At 46.9% G+C, this 19,175-nt stretch overlaps 1 protein-coding gene across 1 annotated transcript; it reads right to left on the reverse strand.

The window, feature by feature from the left end:
• Positions 1-215: 215 nt before the first annotated feature.
• Positions 216-19,118, reverse strand: LOC141078393 (oocyte zinc finger protein XlCOF29-like). Its single transcript, XM_073565133.1, has 3 exons — positions 19,089-19,118; positions 570-719; positions 216-440 (listed from the first exon to the last, which is right to left on the reverse strand). Exons 1-3 carry the CDS (start codon positions 19,116-19,118, stop codon positions 216-218), a joined length of 405 nt encoding a protein of 134 aa, XP_073421234.1.
• Positions 19,119-19,175: the final 57 nt, after the last annotated feature.

The following is a 19,175-nucleotide window of genomic DNA, read 5'->3' on the forward strand; positions in this document are numbered from 1 at the left end:
CATTCTCTACATACAGATAATTATAGGCCGTGTGTATTTAGTCCTGTCTATTACCTGGTGATGTGAGGGGCTGGAGAACCTCCATTATGACGTTCTTGTACAGATCTCTGTGTCCTTCTAAATACTCCCACTCCTCCATGGAGAAATAGACAGCGACATTCTGACACCTTATAGGAACCTGACACATACAATGATACCGTCATCCCCCGATCCCTTCATAGTGTTACTGTATAATGTCCCAGCATTCCCAGCAGTGTCACCTCTCCAGTCAGCAGCTCAATCATCTTGTAGATGAGTTCTAGGATCTTCTGGTCATTGATGTCCTCATGGATCAGGGGGTGAGGTAGAGGCCCCGTGATTGGGCTCAGGGGTCTTCCCCATCCCTCAGACACAGGGTCCTGACAGCGATCACTAGAGGTCTTCTTCACCACTGTGTAATCCTGGTTATGGAGCGACACATTAATAAATCTCACTACAGACATTCCCAGAGTCCTCACCTCTCCAGTTCTGTCCATCTGTTATTCCCATAGATAAGAATGATGTAATGTGACATCATCAGAATCTCTCACCTCTCCAGTGAGACGGAAGAGGATCTCTAGGGTGAGGTGTAATATCCTCTCTGCCATCTTGTCTCTGTCCATATCCATCCTTGATGGGTAAATCAGGAAAATTCTCTTCTGTAGAAGATCTTCACTGAGAGGATCCGATATTGTAGAGACCTGAATGAGAAGAAGATGATCCGATGTAACATCATAAGAATCCTGTGTAATAATACAATTACTGGAGATAATACGGGAAACATATGAGGAGATTTATTATCTTACAGGGTTTAGTTTTCTTCCCTGACATCTACTAATAAAACCTATATATTTAGGCCACAGACAACAAGCAGTTTCCTCCTCGGAGTCGGCAGCTGAACACGTTCCTCATAGACTCATCTTCCATAACGCTAATTCTCCTCTCATTACCGACACTGGAATCGGCATTATCAATACTGCAGGAGATATTCATTACACGCGACATGAGAAATAACTCCTTCATGATGAGGACGACATCTTCATCTTCTACTGCGGCTCTAGAGACAGATTTGGCCAGAGTCGGTCACTGCCTCCATCCCCACCGGCCGTCTATATGAAGGTTTCCCGTCTTCCCCGCACTGGAATCTTCTATCACGTTAGATCTCAGCTCTGAGTCACACACAGAAGTTTGAGGCTTTTAGAAAAGATTTTTAGTTTTCACAAACACAACGGACAGAAATGATCTGATCCCAAAGTCTCCATGTACAGTGATTTATGGGGATTATTTCTGGCCTTAGGCTTTCCTATATTACAAGAAAAACTCCAGAAAAAGCCGATATTAAAATGTTTCTAAAGAAAATTGGCTCCAACAATTCTTGTAAGAAGAAAAAAATATGCAAAAAGCAGAAGACACATTTTATAATTTTTAACAATTAAACATTTATTAAAAAGAAATTAATCTTTTTGGGCCCCAGAACATAGATGTACACCGCAGGGACGGCACAGATGAGGCTTCAACAAAAACCCTGACAGTTTAACCACTTGCTGCTGTGAGAAGCAAACATGGCATCTAAGAAGGTGTGACAGAGTTTGGCTGAATGCCCCCCGCCTCCAAGTACTCGATAGTATGGGGCGGCCTAGTTACTCCGATACTTACATGCCTAATAATGGGGTCTGGGCTGCAATTTATGAAGGTCTATTAGGCCGGGCCAGAGACAGCGTCCAATAAGTTACCTTATAACCCCCCATACACATTAGACTAAAGTTCCATGAAAGCTCTGATTTCGGGGGGTTTGGCCGACCATATAATGTATTTCGGGGCCTCCCGACAGATGATGTCAGGGCAGAGAAGGATCTGGCATCCTGAATTTCAGAGGATAATCCGTCTGTTCTTCGTGTAGATAATCCTCCTCTAGAGGAGTCTGGAGGCGACTCTCTCATACAGACCACAGGAAAGCTGGAATATTTGTGTGTATGGGGGAGTCGGGAGAGATCGCCGTCTGCCAAATGACCGTTCAGCCAGCTCTGATCTCATGTGTATGGGGCCGTTAGTATTACACTGACAGGCAGTGATGATACACGGCACTACAGGAGTACAGGGCATCACCGGAGCCATCAGAGGCTTGTATGTTGTATGATCGCACTGATCAGAGGGGTTTAAAAAAGGCTTAAAGTGGAAAAAAATCACAGTTTCACCAACAAGAAATATCCATCACTATATGGAAAGCAGAGTCACTGCACAATGTTAGTTACGTCACGGCCATAACTACTTTATTATACTCTATTATCCTGTACACAGTGGAGTAGATAGAAATCACAGATCCCACAGCAATAGCTGGAATTGGACCCTCCAATGCAAAGAAAAAAAAAATCTATCCATCTATATACACGGTTCAAAAAATAAAGGGAACACTTAAACAACAGAATATAACTCCAAGTAAATCAAACTTCTGTGAAATCAAACTGTCCACTTAGGAAGCAACACTGATTGACAATCAATTTCACATGCTGTTATGCAAATGGAATAGACAACAGATGAAATTATTGGCAATTATCAAGACACCCTCAATAAAGGAGTGGTTCTGCAGGTGGGGACCACAGACCACATCTCAGTACCAATGCTTTCTGGCTGACGTTTTGGTCACTTTTGAATGTTGGTTGTGTTTTCACACTTGTGGTAGCATGAGACGGACTTCTACAACCCACACAAGTGGCTCAGGTAGTGCAGCTCATCCAGGATGGCACATCAATGTGAGCTGTGGCAAGAAGGTTTACTGTGTCTGACAGTGTAGTGTCCAGAGGCTGGTGGTGTTACCAGGAGACAGGCCAGTTCATCAGGACATGTGGAGGGGGCCGTATGAGGGCAACAACCCAGCAGCAGGACCACTACCTCCCCCTTTGTGCAAGAAGGAACAGGAGGAGCACTGCCAGAGACCTGCAAAATGATCTTCAGCAGGCCACAAATGAACATGTGTCTGCACAAACGTTTAGAAACTGACTCCATTAGGATGGTCTGAGGTCCCGATATCCACAGATGGGGGTTGTGCTCACAGCCCAACACCGTACAGGACACTTGGCATTTGCCACAGAACACCAGGATTGGCAAATTCACCACTGGCGCCCTGTGCTTTTCACAGATGAAAGCAGGTTCACACTGAGCACATGTGACAGCCGTGACAGAGTCTGGAGACGCCGTGGAGAGCGATCTGCTGCCTGCAACATCCATTCGCACTTAAGGGATCTGTATATGGAGTCTACAAACTACAGTGGGGAAAATAAGGATTTGTTACGCTGCCAATTTTGGGGCAAAGTCACATTTTTGTGAGGAAAAAAGTAAAATTGTCATTTTTTCCTTCCACATTGCTTATATTCCTGTCACACTGTCCGAATTCAGATATTGTCCTGTGAGAAAGGAGAATACAGGGAGCGAAAGGGTTAATAGGTCTCACAGGAGGAACTGGCCCAGAAAGCAGAAGATCCAGGAGTGTCTGCCACATATATGACTGCTCTGTGCACACAGGACCTGTGATGAGGTCACAGGAGGGGAGGAGTCAGGGGTCACATGATCAGGGGCCTCAGGGTGTGCAGGACTCAGTGTGCTGGAGCGCTCCCGATAATCAGCTGCGTGTGTCGCGCTGTGTGATAGTCACAGCACCTGCATGGAGGGCGACACATGCAGCTGATTATCGGGAGCGCTCCAGGGATCCGGGGTCCCGATGCAGCTATTCGGTAAGCGATATTAGCCAATAACAACTTCTCCGACAATATTCGCTCATCTCTAGTAATAACAGCTCAAAGACATTCACCAAACTTTTCATTAAGTTTAATAGCAAGAACCTATTAAATATTGAGCACCAGCGGGATGAAGCATTGACAGCGGCATGTAAAAGTGTGGGCGCCCCTGGTCAAAATGTCCGTTATTGTGAGCAGTAGTAAGATGAAGATGAAATGATCTCTAAAAGGCCGAACCTCTAAGATGACACATGGCCTTTGTATTTTAGGCAACAATAATAAAAAAAAATATATATATATAGACTTTTTTACAATTTCATAATTGCAAAAAGGAAAAAGGGGCGATGCAAAACTTTGGGCATCCTGGGAGATTTGTGTACTGAGATAATTTTGACCAAGATTTTACACGTTAATTAGCTTGTTAGGGTTATGGTGAGATCACATGGTGACCAGGAGCTACAGTCTGAGGAAAGGGCTAAAAAGCCTTCACTAGACCCCTGTACAGCTGTATAATGAGGCTCAGGCTTTATAGTGAAGGGACAGGAGTGAGAGCCTGATCCCAGGAGCTACAGTCTGAGGAAAGGGCTAAAAAGCCTTCACTAGACCCCTGTACAGCTGTATAATGAGGCCCAGGCTTTATAGCGAAGGGACTGAAGGGCCTGATCCCAGGAGCTACAGACTGAGGAAAGGGCTAAAAAGCCTTCACTAGACCCCTGTACAGCTGTATAATGAGGCCCAGGCTTTATAGTGAAGGGACAGGAGTGAGGACCTGTGCCCAGGAGCTACAGTCTGAGGAAAGGGCTAAAAAGCCTTCACTAGACCCCTGTACAGCTGTATAATGAGGCCCAGGCTTTATAGTGAAGGGACAGGAGTGAGGACCTGTGCCCAGGAGCTACAGTCAAGGGCATGTCACACTAAGAGATATCGCTAGCAATATCGCTATAACTTGTGACGTTATAGCGATATTGCTAGCGAAATCACTGTGTCTGATACTTATCTACAACACGCTCCCCCGCTGGTTATCGCTGATCGCGCTAGAACAGGCTGGACTGTTTCTTGTCGTCTGCTTCCTGCGGCGCTTCCTGCTGTCACGACGAGTGACGAGCGTGGATGCGGGCGGGAGGACGCAGGATCACCTGGTGTGACAGGTAAGTAGCGACCCCTGTCCCCAGCGATGTCGCTGGTGAGATCTGCCTGTGTGGCAGCTCACTAGCGACCACTTAGCGATGCACCAGCGATCCTGACCGCGTCATATTGCTGGTCGGGATCGCTGGTGCATCGCTAAGTGTGACAGTACCTTCAGTGGAAAGGGGTTAAAAGCCTTCACTAGACCATTGTACAGCTGTATAATGAGGCCCAGGCTTTATAGTGAAGGGACAGGAGTGAGGGCCTGTTCCCAGGAGCTACAGTATGAGGAAAGGGCTAAAAAGCCTTCACTAGACCCCTGTACAGCTGTATAATGAGGCCCAGGCTTTATAGTGAAGGGACAGGAGTGAGGGCCTGTTCCCAGGAGCTACAGACTGAGGAAAGGGCTAAAAAGCCTTCACTAGACCCCTGTACAGCTGTATAATGAGGCCCAGGCTTTATAGTGAAGGGAAGGAGTGAGGGCCTGTGCCCAGGAGCTACAGTATGAGGAAAGGGCTAAAAAGCCTTCACTAGACCCCTGTACAGCTGTATAATGAGGCCCAGGCTTTATAGTGAAGGGACAGGAGTGAGGGCCTGTTCCCAGGAGCTACAGACTGAGGAAAGGGCTAAAAAGCCTTCACTAGACCCCTGTACAGCTGTATAATGAGGCGCAGGCTTTATAGTGAAGGGACAGGAGTGAGGGCCTGTTCCCAGGAGCTACAGTCTGAGGAAAGGGCTAAAAAGCCTTCACTAGACCCCTGTACAGCTGTATAATGAGGCCCAGGCTTTATAGTGAAGGGACAGGAGTGAGGGCCTGTTCCCAGGAGCTACAGACTGAGGAAAGGGCTAAAAAGCCTTCACTAGACCCCTGTACAGCTGTATAATGAGGCCCAGGCTTTATAGTGAAGGGACAGTAGTGAGGGCCTGTTCCCAGGAGCTACAGACTGAGGAAAGGGCTTAAAAGCCTTCACTAGACCCCTGTACAGCTGTATAATGAGGCCCAGGCTTTATAGTGAAGGGACAGGAGTGAGGGCCTGTTCCCAGGAGCTACAGACTGAGGAAAGGGCTAAAAAGCCTTCACTAGACCCCTGTACAGCTGTATAATGAGGCGCAGGCTTTATAGTGAAGGGACAGGAGTGAGGGCCTGTTCCCAGGAGCTACAGTCTGAGGAAAGGGCTAAAAAGCCTTCACTAGACCCCTGTACAGCTGTATAATGAGGCCCAGGCTTTATAGTGAAGGGACAGGAGTGAGGGCCTGTTCCCAGGAGCTACAGACTGAGGAAAGGGCTAAAAAGCCTTCACTAGACCCCTGTACAGCTGTATAATGAGGCGCAGGCTTTATAGTGAAGGGATAGGAGTGAGGGCCTGTTCCCAGGAGCTACAGTCTGAGGAAAGGGCTAAAAAGCCTTCACTAGACCCCTGTACAGCTGTATAATGAGGCGCAGGCTTTATAGTGAAGGGATAGGAGTGAGGGCCTGTTCCCAGGAGCTACAGTCTGAGGAAAGGGCTAAAAAGCCTTCACTAGACCCCTGTACAGCTGTATTATGAGGCCCAGGCTTTATAGTGAAGGGACAGGAGTGAGGGCCTGTTCCCAGGAGCTACAGACTGAGGAAAGGGCTAAAAAGCCTTCACTAGACCCCTGTACAGCTGTATAATGAGGCGCAGGCTTTATAGTGAAGGGATAGGAGTGAGGGCCTGTTCCCAGGAGCTACAGTCTGAGGAAAGGGCTAAAAAGCCTTCACTAGACCCCTGTACAGCTGTATAATGAGGCCCAGGCGTTATAGTGAAGGGACAGGAGTGAGGGCCTGTGCCCAGGAGCTACAGTCTGAGGAAAGGGCTAAAAAGCCTTCACTAGACCCCTGTACAGCTGTATAATGAGACCCAGGCTTTATAGTGAAGGGACAGGAGTGAGGGCCTGTTCCCAGGAGCTACAGACTGAGGAAAGGGCTAAAAGGCCTTCACTAGACCCCTGTACAGCTGTATAATGAGGCCCAGGCTTTATAGTGAAGGGACAGGAGGGAGAAAAATGGGGAAAGGAGCCAGAAGAGCCGGACTGCCCATCACTAACCTGCAGAGCCGCACTCCACATATATGGCTGCTCTGTGCACAGGACCTGTGATGAGGTCACAGGAGGGGAGGAGTCAGGGGTCACATGATCTCCGGAGTGAAGACGCTCCATGGAGCCTTCTCCTCAGTCAGTGACATTCCCGCCATTATTCGCCCCTCACTACTGGCACAATTACCCCGCGCCGCTTTCTCTACACAGTGTTATGTGTGGAATGTAACGTGTGGTTTCTCTGGAGGGAAATAGACCCCACACATGAGGGAATTCTCACCAGTTACCGGCCGTCTACTATATGGCGGCATATGATTGTGCTATCGACTCCACACCAGGAGCTAAAATGCCCAAATCTCGGTTATTTCCCCCCTTCCAGAGTCCGGCTGAGGCCGGGGTCACACTTGGGAGAAACTCACCCGAGTCTCGCACCTCAGTGCCCTTGTGGATTAGCCTCTGTAGGGGAAACGACACCGGCTGTCAGGGACAGGGGGCCCCGACATAAATCCAATATTCATTGTAAGAAAACCGAACCTGATGCCGCCATTCGGGGTAACCAATGCTCCGGCAGTCTGTGACAATGTCAGTAATTATATTTTTCTCACTGATTGGTAGATTTGTGGTAATTTTCCTGGATGATATAGTGAGTTACTCCCGTCCTCTGGAGGAGCATGCTGAGCATGTCAGACAGGTTCTCCAGGGTCTACGTGACAACTATTTATTTGGTATCCTGGAGAAATGACAATTTGTGGTCCAGCAGGTCCAGTTCTCAGGACATGTGGCTTCTGCATTGGGGTCTCAGATGGACCCCGTTACCGTCCCAGCAGTCCCTTCATTGGTATGGACTATAAGCCGCACTGGACCATAAGACGAACCCCAAATTTTCAGAAGGATAATAGGGCAAAAGTTAATGCATCAAATGGGGGTCTGTCCCACAGTCTGAATTCAGTAAACCCGGGGGGGGGGGGTCGGCAGCGCTGGTGGAGCCGGGTCACAGGAGGTGTTCGGGGATCCGGCGATGATCTGACTTATCCCAGGCTGGTGCAGCAGGAGCCTCTGTAACATCTGTAATCTCACTGAGGCCATTTGGAGTAAGGGGGTTTAGTTTATAAATCCAGAAGATTTCTTCCCGATGTAGTTGTCCAATGCGATTCTGACCCTGTGGGGGAATCTCCTCTGTGGGGAATATTCTCAGTTGTGTGGAGTCTTTCTTGTGTTTGATGGTGCAGTGACGTGAAAGCCCATGTTGGAGAAAACCCTATGGAGTATTGGGACGGTGTGAGTTCAGCCTTTTGTGGAGGGGTTGGGTCGTCCTTCCCACATATAATTTCTGGTATGAGCATATAATCACGTGTGTAACATAACTGGTGGAACATGACATGGGAGTTTTGGTTGGGAAAATTTCACCAGTAGAAATAAGGGTGAATTCAGAGAGACCATGGCAGATAATATTCACACCTAAGAAATCTAAGTTATTCTGTGCAAATTGTGAATAAATCTCATATTAACCTTATTCTCCTCGTTCAAATATTTCATGAAATCATTAACCCCTTTCTGTCCCAGCCCACACCAGAAACACATCATCCACGTACCGGTGGTCCGCACGGAGGTGTCAGGTGGGTTTACACTATAAATATATTTATTTTCAAAGTCTGGCAAGAACAAATTAGTGAGACTGCAGCATCTGTCGCCCCCATCGCTGTCCCCGTCATCTGGGTGGACCAGCTGCCCCCAAAAGAGAAGGCCTTATGGGACAATATAACATTCAGGCTTTCCAGGATGAATCCAATATAGTCATCTGTTTCAGCAGTTTTTTCCATAGATTTTTTATTGCTTCCAGTCCTGTGATTTGTGGAATTCGTGCGTACAAGCTCCCGACGTCGATCAAAGCCAATTTATAACCCTCCTGCCAATCTATACCGGACACAATTCTCTATAAATCTCCGGTGTCCTTGATGTGAGCAGGTGCTATTCTCAGTAATGGTCTCACACACCGGTCTATAAATGTAGAGAAAGATTCTGTTACTGATCCGACCCCGCACACTATCGGGCGGCCTGGTGGGGGCGCTGCGTCTTTGTGGACTTTAGGAATATAATACCAATGCGGCTTGTGTGGAAATTCAGGGAAGAGTTTCTCTGATATTAGACAATCGTCCCTTCTCGATGTGAAATCTCAGAGAAGATCTTAGTTGTTCCTTCTCGTTATTTGTGGGATCAGCGCTTGTTCTTCTCTGTGCTGCTCTCTGATCGCTGTCTTTCTGCTCCTTACTATATTCTCCATTGCTACTAACACTACATTATTGCCTTTATCGGCTTCTCTAATAACAGGATCTTGGCAGTTTTTTATCTCCTTCAGTGCTCGCTGTTCTTTTTTGTTACATTATCTGTTGTTTTTGTACAGCACTGCCTGTGTGTCTTTTACCCCTCTGTAAAAAACATAAAAACAATTAACCCGATCAGTAAACACCGGAAATAGGAAAAATGTGAGAATGACAAAATTACGTATTTATGGATGGCACAATTCCACAAAAAATGCTGTAACGAGCGATCACAATTGTACTAATAAAAACGTTATCTCGTCCTGCAGAAAATAATCCATCATACAGCTCCACCGGAGGAAAATAACAATGTTACGGGGCTCGGGAAATGGAGAAACTGCTCCAAAAATGTTTCTTTCCAAACCTCAGATTTTTTTTTCTCCACTAAAAGAATAATAAAAACTGGACATGTTCGGTGTTGCCGTAATCATAGTGATGAGGAGAATCATATTACAAGGTCAATTATACCACAAAATGTACAAAAACAATTCACAATAAACAATGTCAGAATTGTTTTTTTCACAATTTCACCGCACTTGGAATTTTTTCCTCGTTTTTGAGTACACTATGTGGTAAAATTAAGGGAGTCATTGAAAAGTACAACTCGCCCCGCAAACATCAAGCCCTCATATGTCTATGTGGCCAGAGAGATAAAGAGTTATGGCTCTGGGAAGAAGGGAAGGAAAAAACAGAAACAAAAAAACGAAAATGGGTCGCAGCATGAAGGGGTTAATTGCGTCTTTCTGCCACTTAAAGGGAAAGTTAGAAATTAGTTGTGTCAGGTCAGCGTTATGTTCATGGCTTCTGATTTAGAGGAGTTGACTATAAAATTCCTTCCATGGCCGAAATCTCCGAATTCCTTTATTACAGAGGGAAATTAGATCATTGGGGTGAAACATAGAGCCACAAGTCACCTGTGTATAGAGCGAGTGTATAGAGCTGTGAGCCTATAGTGACCCACTAATATCGGGATTTATACGTAATGCCACCACTAACTGCTCAATCACCGGTGTGTATAGGAGAAGTGATGAGGGACGCCCTCGCCTCGTCCCATTATTAATAGATAATGTGTCAGATAGAAGGCCGTCTCCCCTAATTATCAGTTTAGGGTCAGTGTATAAGGAGAGAATGATAGATAACAAGAAAAGGCCCAACCCAATATGTCGTAGGGTGATCTTCAAGAAAGTCCGGGCTCTATGTCCAACGCTTCATCAGTGTCGGCAGAAACAAGGCACATTGGGATCCCCGGGGTTTCCGCATGTGACATTAATAACAATGTTTTCTCACAAGCTTCTCTGTCCTTAATAAAGCCAACCTGATGATCGGTAACAATTGAGGGCAGGTAGTGGGAGAGCCGGGCTGTAATCACTGTAGAGAATATTTTCACCTCTACAGTAATTAGTGATATTGGATGAAAATTAGGGCCGACATTTGGTTCTTCTCCAGGCTTTCAGAAACAATGTTATGTCAGCCTCAAGTAATTAAGGGGCAGAGAGGGGGTCTTCTGAGATATTACTGAACACTTCTCCTAAAATGGTAATAACTGGGGTGCAAACATCTTATAAAATCTATTATTGCCTCCATCCGGCCCAGGGCTCTTCCCGATAGGGAATGATGTAATGGCCTCTCCGATCTCTTCCTCAGTGACAGCTTTGTCTAGTTCCTCCTGCTCAGGGGTCTGTAAGGAAGGAAGAGCAGCGTCCATAATATATTTGTCAGTTTTTCTTTCCAGAATATTAGGTGGCATGTCGTGGTATTATCCATGGATATTATAGAGCGAGCTATAACAGCAACAACATGCCTCAGCTGTGTCAGAGGGGTTATGAATTTCTGGCCCGGGTGCCTCTTTTATTTTGGATACATATGTCCCTTGCATGCATGGATATAACCTCCTTGTCAATGAGCAACCACATTTATCTGTGAATTCATACGAGCACCTTCTCATGTGATCTTGGTATTTTCTATCGTTTCATCTATTAACAACTTTATCACCTTTCTTTTTTCAATCAGATAAATTTTATTGAACAAAACAAAGAATTACTAACATTTTGTTTTTCTTGTACAAACTGTGAGAAAAACAATAAAAAAAAGAAAAACCAGTAAACAATACAACAACCGGTTACAATTATATAAATCCCAATTTCGCTCTATAGTAGACGGTTTACAGCAGTCAATAACGCTGTGCATCCTCTGTAGTCCCGGAGCATCTCTCCTAAACCCCCCTCCAGCCCCTCTCTCTCTTTCTCCCTACAGTCAGGTTAGAAGTTGAGAGTGAGTGGGAAGGGGCCGATTACAACACAGCAGAGATCAAAGCATGGCCAGGAAGATGCCTGCAGCCCTGTGTGTCTGTGTCATCTCCTCCTGAGTCCACATCATGGCTGCTCATAAAGCACTGTCCTGGGAATGGATCTGTGCAAGTGAAACCACAGAATAATAATAATAATAATAAATTTTATTTTTATAGCGCCGACATATTCCGCAGCACTTTACATTTCAGAGGGGATTTGTACAGACAAAAGACATTACAGCATAACAATAATCACATACAGTAGATTATAGCAAATACCAAGAGGAAAGAGGGCCCTGCTCGCAAGCTTACAGTCTATGAGGAAAGAGGTAGACATGAAAGGTGGGTGGTAACAGTTGCCCTGATTGTATGGACCAGCCATAATGTTAGGTGTGTGACAGTACGGACACAGAGGGCTAATGGATGCATAAAGCATGTGGGAGAATGATGCGGGGAACCTGGTTATGGTAAAACTTTTGGCTCTGCCACACAGGGATAGATTAGGTTAATGTGTTGAGGCGATAGGCCAGTCTGAATAAATGCGTTTTCAGGACACGCTTAAAATTGTGGGGATTGGGGACTAATCGTATTGACCTGGGATGTGCATTCCAAAGAATTGGCGCGGCACGTGTAAAGTCTTGGAGACGGGAGTGGGAGGTTCTGACTATTGAGGATGCTAACCTCAGGTCATCAGCAGAACGGAGGGCGCGGGTAGGGTGGTATACTGAAACAAGGGAGGAGATGTAGGGTGGTGCTGAGCCATGGAGGGCTTTGTGAGTAAGGGTAATAAGTTTATACTGAATTCTGGAGTGGATGGGTAGCCAGTGTAATGACTGGCACAAGGTAGAGGCATCGGTGTAACGATTGGTGAGGAATATGATCCTGGCTGCAGCATTCAAGACAGATTGGAGAGGGGAGAGTTTGGTAAGAGGGAGACCAATTAGAAGAGAGTTACAATAGTCGAGACAAGAATGAATAAGAGAAACAGTAAGAGTTTTTGCAGAGTCAAAGGTAAGAAAAGGTCGAATTCTAGAAATGTTTTTGAGGTGCAGATAACAAGAGCGAGCCAGTGATCGAATGTGGGGGGCAAAGGAAAGCTCGGAATCAAGTATGACCCCAAGACAGCGGTCCTGTTGCTGGGGAGTAATAGTGGAACCACACACAGAAATGGCAATGTCGGGTATAGGTACATTAGTAGAGGGAGGAAACACCAGGAGTTCAGTCTTTGACAGGTTCAGTTTCAGATATAGTGAGGACATGATATTAGACACAGCGTTTAGACAATCGCCGGTGTTTTCTAGAAAGGCTGGCGTGATGTCAGGAGAAGAAGCGTATAATTGGGTGTCATCAGCATAGAGATGGTACTGGAAACCAAATCTACTGATTGTTTGACCAATAGGGGCAGTGTACAAGGAGAAGAGGAGGGGGCCTAGAACCGATCCTTGGGGGACCCCAACAGTAAGGGGAAGATGAGAGGAGGAGGAACTGGCAAAAGATACAGTAAAGGAGCGGTCGGAGAGATAGGAGGAGAACCAGGAGAGAACGGTATCCTTGAGGCCAATGGAACGGAGCATAGTGAGGAGGAGCTGATGATCCACAGTGTCGAATGCTGCAGAGAGATCCAAGAGAATTAGCATGGAGTAGTGACCATTTGATTTAGCTGTTAGCAGATCATTGGAGACTTTAGTGAGGGCAGTTTCAGTGGAGTGTAAAGAGCGGAAACCGGATTGGAGAGGGTCGAGAAGAGAGTTTTCTGAGAGATAGCGGATAAGACGGGAGTGGACCAGGCGTTCCAGGAGTTTAGAGATGAAGGGAAGATTAGAGACAGGTCTATAGTTAGCGGCACAGTTTTGGTCGAGGGATGGTTTTTTAAGTAGTGGATGTATGATGGCATGCTTAAATGAGGAGGGAAAAATACCAGAAGAGAGAGAGAGGTTAAATATTTTAGTTAGGTGAGGGGTGACAGCAGGGGAAAGGGACTGGAGGAGCTGTGACAGAAATGGGTCACTGGTGCAAGTAGTTGGGCGAGAAGATGTAAGGAGCCTGCTTACTTCTTCTTCTGTGACTGGTTCAAAATCAGAGAGTGAGTTAGATGCAGTGGGGGAGGGAGGACAGTGCATGGTATGAGGTGATTGGGAGATAATTTCCTGTCGGATCTGGTCAATTTTTTCTTTGAAGTAATTGGCCAGATCGTCAGCTCGGAGCTCCGTGGTTGGGGCCTGTACTCTTGGATTGAGTAGAGAATGAAAAGTGTCAAAGAGACGTTTCGGGTTATTGGACAGTGAGGTGATGAGGGTGTTGAAATAGGTTTGTTTGGAGAGGTGAAGGGCAGTGTTGTATGTTCTAAGCATAAACTTAAAATGGATGAAATCTTCGTGTAGATTGGATTTTCTCCACAGACGTTCGGCGCACCTGGAGCACCGCTGCAGGAAACGTGTTTGCACCGTGTGCCAGGGTTGTCGCCGTCTGCGTTGTGGTGTTCTATTTATAGGGGGTGCAAATTCATCCAGGGCAGTTTGAAGTGTTTCATTGTAATGCTTCAATGCAGAATCAGGACATGAGAGGGAGGAGATAGGGGCCAATGAAGACTGCAAGTTCTTCATAAGTTTCTGGGTGTTAATGGCCTGTATGTTTCTATAAGTCTGGACAGTGGGGGTGACCTGAGCAGCCTGGCAGTTCTTGATAGAGAATGAAAGAAGATTGTGGTCAGAGAGCGGGAGAGGGGAGTTTGCAAAATCATCCACTGCACAAAGCCGAGAGAAGACCAAGTCGAGGGAGTTTCCGTCTTCATGCGTTGGAGAATTAGTAAGCTGCGAAAGGCCAAACGAGGAGGTTAGAGATAAAAGGTGAGTAGCAGATGGTGAGAGGGGAAGAGCAATGGGGATGTTGAAATCTCCCATGATGAGGGTAGGGATGTCACAGGAGAGAAAATGTGGAAGCCAAGTGGCAAAATGATCCAGGAACTGATGGGAGGGGCCGGGAGGACGATACACCACCGCCACTCGCATGGAGAAGGGGGTGTAGAGTCTGACGGCATGGACCTCAAAAGAAGGGAAGACAAGTGAGGGTACTTGAGGGATAACCTGAAAGGTACATTTTGGTGATAGGAGCAGACCAACGCCTCCACCAGCTCTACTGTCTGATCTTGGGGTATGAGAGAAGTGAAGCCCCCCGTATGAAAGAGCAGCAGCAGCGGTAGTGTCTGACTGCTGGATCCAGGTTTCAGTAAGAGCCAGGAGGTTAAGAGAATTAGAAAGGAAAAAGTCATGAATGAAGGAGAGTTTGTTACACACTGAGCGAGAATTCCAAAGTGCACAATTAAGAGAGACAGATGGCATGCAGGGAATATTAATAAGATTAGAGGGGTTTCTGAGTGTAGCAGTCGGGGGGTTTGACTCTCTATAACATGGGGGACCAGGGTTGGGAGCAATGTCTCCTGCGACTAGGAGAAGGAGGATAGAAAGAGTGAGCAGATGGTTAATTGATTTGTGAGAGCGTCTCTGATGTTGAATGATGGGACTGACTGGATCTGTGCAATTTAACAATGTGAAAAGAGCATGAGTGCTATACATAGGAGAGGAAAGAAGCGAGGGGCCAATGTGGATGGAGTGTAGAGAGTTAATGCCAGGGCGGTGGATGTGTGTGAATGCAGTGGCCAGGATTAAAATTACACAAATGCATATGGTATATATTTGTTGCACTCCTAATGTACAGGGAGTAGATGTATATAAATGTCTTACCTATCTCCTGCCCTGTCTAACTGCCATGTTATAACTGCCAGTACTTTGATAAACTGTACTTGGATAAAGTGTGCATAAATGCTATCCCCAAGCTATGTCTGAATATATAGGAGGATAAGACTTAGAACTTTTTTTTTTTTTGGCCTCTCTCTCTTCTCGTTAATCAATCACACTAAATTGAGACACCAGGACCCAATAAAATGTTGTGGTCAAATAAACACATGTCCAGCACTACATGGATCATAAAGCACTTTGAAAAGTTTCTTGACCTCACAACATAAGGGGACAAGCAGAGTAAGTTGAAAAAAACTATATACCATATATAAGCTTGCAGAGTTGAAAACACAGAGATAGCATTCAGGATTAACTGCTTGCTGACATTGAATGGAGACACAGGAGTGGATTCAGAGCAGAGACTGGAAAAGCTGGTTACCATATAGAAGCTTGCAGAGTTGAAAACACACAGATAGCATTCAGGATTAACTGCTTGCTGACATTGAATGGAGACACAGGAGTGGAACCTGGTAAGTATACATGTATATGTGTATCTGTGCGTGTACATGTGCAGTATATAGTGTGTGTGCCTGTATATGTGTATTAGTATGTGTGTGCATATCTGTGGTGCATGTGAGTTTATATATAATATATATACATGTACATACAGTATATGGTATGTGTATGTATGTTATACTTGTATACTGCTTGTGTGCACTGTATTCTGTAAATATCTAAAGTGTATTTGTATGTGAGCATACTGTATATACTATATATAAACTGACTGTTTCTGTGTGTATATACTTTATATACACAGTATGTGTGTGTACTGTATGTACAGCATATAGTGTATGTTTCTATATTTATAAAGTATATATAATGTGTGTCCATGTATAGTGTGTATCTGTGTATATGTGCTGTATATATAGTCCTGTAATTGTAGTGTCGCCATAATAGGGATCAGTAGTTTACCGTATTTTACTGATTATAAAACGCTCCGGATTATAAGACGCACCCCAAATTTTGAAGAGAGGAAAAGGAAAATAACTTTTTTTAATAAGTTACTTACCGGGGGTGGTGACTGCGGTGATGCGAGGTCCCAGGGTCGCTGCTAGAGGAAGCAAGAGTGGAGCGTTGCTGCAGGCTGGGATGAGGGGTCGTTCGGATGTGTGGCACGCCGCTGCGGGTGTACGGTGCTGCCGGGGCTCTGCTGACATTTTGTGAAAGGCCAGAACCCCCGCAGTTTATATATTTTTACTCATTTATATAGCGCTATTAATTCCACAGCGCTTTACAGACATTAGTGGCATTGTCCCCAATGAGGCTCACAATCTACATTCCCTTCTTTAGAGACGGACATGCGGCGGCGTCTTTCCAGATCACAACATGTCTATTTATCTTGTGGAGATGCGATAAATCTCACCCTACAATCTATTGTATGCAGTGAATCCACACGGCTCAGTAATCACATGTGGAGTCACCTGCGTTCAATAGCCGGCAGCGGACATGTGCTGCGTCCAAAGCGCTGCCAATTCCTGATCGTGTGCACCCGGCCTAAGGAAATAAATCAGTCAATTACAGAAAAAAAGCAAATTCCTTTGACCTCTGCTGGTGTCAGTGCCGTCTGTGACCCCAACGGGGATTTATGTGATTCCTATTTTAGAGGGATTCAGGCAGAGCCCCCGGACGCACTGCAGAAGCGCAGTGTGAACAGGGCTTAATATCCTATTGTGTGGAATAATGCCGTCTACTATACTATTCCGGCCTGTCCCAGTGCAGCGGCCAGACACGGACACCGGCCAGACACGGACGCCGGCCAGACACGGACACCGGCCAGACACGGACAGCATCCAGACATGGACAGCATCCAGACACGGACACCAACCAGACACAGACACTGGGCAGACATGGACACTGGGCAGACACGGACGCTGACCAGACATGGACACCGGGCAGACACGGACACCGGCCAGACACGGAGAGCGGCCAGACACGGACACCAGGCAGACATGGACACCAGGCAGACACGGACAGTGGCCAGACACGGACAGCAGCCAGACACGGACAGCAGCCAGACATGTACACCGGCCAGAAACAAACACCAGCCAGACACAGACAGCAGTCAAACACGGACACCAGCCAGACACGGACAGCAGCCAAACACGGACACTGACCAGACACGGACACCAGCCAGTATAAATCTGTTGCTGTCGTCTTTCAGAGTTTCTGCAGTGTTTTTTTCCCTGTTCAAATGAATGGGACACAAAAATGTAAGTGAAAAGGCTGCAAAAAAGCAGAATATTTCCTGCCAACACTGTAGATCAATCCACAGCAAAAATTGTGAGTGTGAACAGACACTACAGGGGATTTCTGAGAATGTAAAAATAATTAGCATGAACTGATAAATCCCCCATTGCTCAAGCACCGATGCTCCGGGGGTCTCTGTCAGTCTTAGCATTGGGCTGCAGTGTTCTTGTGGCTCCGGGGGGGTCTCTGCCAGTCTCAGCACTGGGCTGCAATAGTCTTGTGGCTCCAGGGGTCTCCGTCAATCTTAGCACTGGGCTGCAATGGTCTTGTGGCTTTAGGTGTCTCTGTCAGTCTTAGCATTGGGCTGCAGTGGTTGTGAAGCTCCGGGCTTCTCCGCCAGTCTCAACAGTGAGCTGTAGGGGTCTTGTGGCTCTGGGGGTCTCTGTCAGTCTCAACACTGGGCTCCAGTGGTCTTGTGACTCTGGGGGTCTCTGCCAGACTTAGCACTGGGCTGCAATAGTCTTGTGGCTCCGGGGGTCTCCTTCAGTTTAGCACTGAGCTGCAATGGTCTTGTGGCTCCAGGGTTCTCCATCAGTCTCAGCACTGGTCTCCAGTGGTCTTGGGACTTCGGGGGTCTCCGCCAGTCTCAGCATTGGGCTACAGTGTTCTATGGCTCCGTGGGTCTCCGTCATTCTTAGCACTGGGCTGCAATGTTCTTGGGTCTCCAGGGGTCTCCATCAGTTTCAGCACTTGGCTTCAGTGGTCTTGTGGCTCCGGGGTTCTCTGCGAGTCTCAGCACTGGGCTGCAGGGGTCTTGTGGCTCTGGAGGTCTCTGACAGTCTTAGCACTGGGCTGCAGTAGTCTTGTGGCTCCAGGAGTCTCCATCAGTCTCAGCACTGGGCTGCAGGAGTCTTGGTTCTGGGGGTCTCTGCTAGTCTCAGCAATGGGCTCCAGTGGTCTTGTGGCTCCAGGGGGTCTCTGTGAGTCTTAGCACTAGGCTGCAGGGGTCTTGTGGCACCGGGGGTGTCCGCCAGTCTCAACACTGGGCTGCAGTGGTCTTGTGACTCCGGGGGTCTCCGGGAGTATTAATACTAGGCTGCAGGTGTCTTGTGGCACCGGGGGTCAGTCTCAGCACTGGGCTGCAGTGGTCTTGTGGCACCGGGGGTCTCTGTCAGTCTCAGCACTGGGCTGCAGGGGTCTTGTGGCTGCGGGAGGTCTCTGCTAGTCTCAGCACTGGTCTGCAGTGGTCTTGTGGCTCCGGGGTTCTCTGTAAGCCTCAGCACTGGGATGCAGTGGTCTTGTGGCTCCGGGGGTCTCCGTCAGCCTCAGCACTGGTCTGCAGGGGTCTTGTGGCTTCACCTTATATTATAGCTGCAAAGTGAATAATAACCATCAGGGCCCCCGAACCATCGGCCACGGAGCCAGAGGGGATTTAGCAGAGTAGCTTGGGGGACATGTAGGACTTGTTATTAATCACTTTTTATTCTGCTGTTTTCTATTATGTGACTGTACGGCCCCTTCACACGACCTGTCATGTTTTTCACAGATGCCACGTGTCCCCTATTTGACCTACGGTACTGCTCTCATGTCCGTGTTTCCCCATCGGCACAGATGACAAAGCGCCAATACAAGTCTATGAGTCCATGTAAACGTGCCGTCC

This window comes from Dendrobates tinctorius, unplaced genomic scaffold (genome assembly GCF_039654945.1).
Source record: "Dendrobates tinctorius isolate UK_male_01 unplaced genomic scaffold, ASM3965494v1 ptg000551l, whole genome shotgun sequence".
NCBI lineage: Eukaryota > Metazoa > Chordata > Amphibia > Anura > Dendrobatidae > Dendrobates > Dendrobates tinctorius.

Excerpts from the sequence above, each read along its gene's own strand:
- LOC141078393 (XM_073565133.1), bottom strand. The coding sequence starts at position 19,118 with ATGGGGAAACACGGACATGAGAGCAGTACC. Across the intron at positions 720-19,088 it reads ACGGACATGAGAGCAGTACC|GTCTCTACAATATCGGATCC; the intron begins GTAGGTCAAATA and ends CTTCTCATTCAG. Across the intron at positions 441-569 it reads TCTTCCGTCTCACTGGAGAG|GATTACACAGTGGTGAAGAA; the intron begins GTGAGAGATTCT and ends CTCCATAACCAG.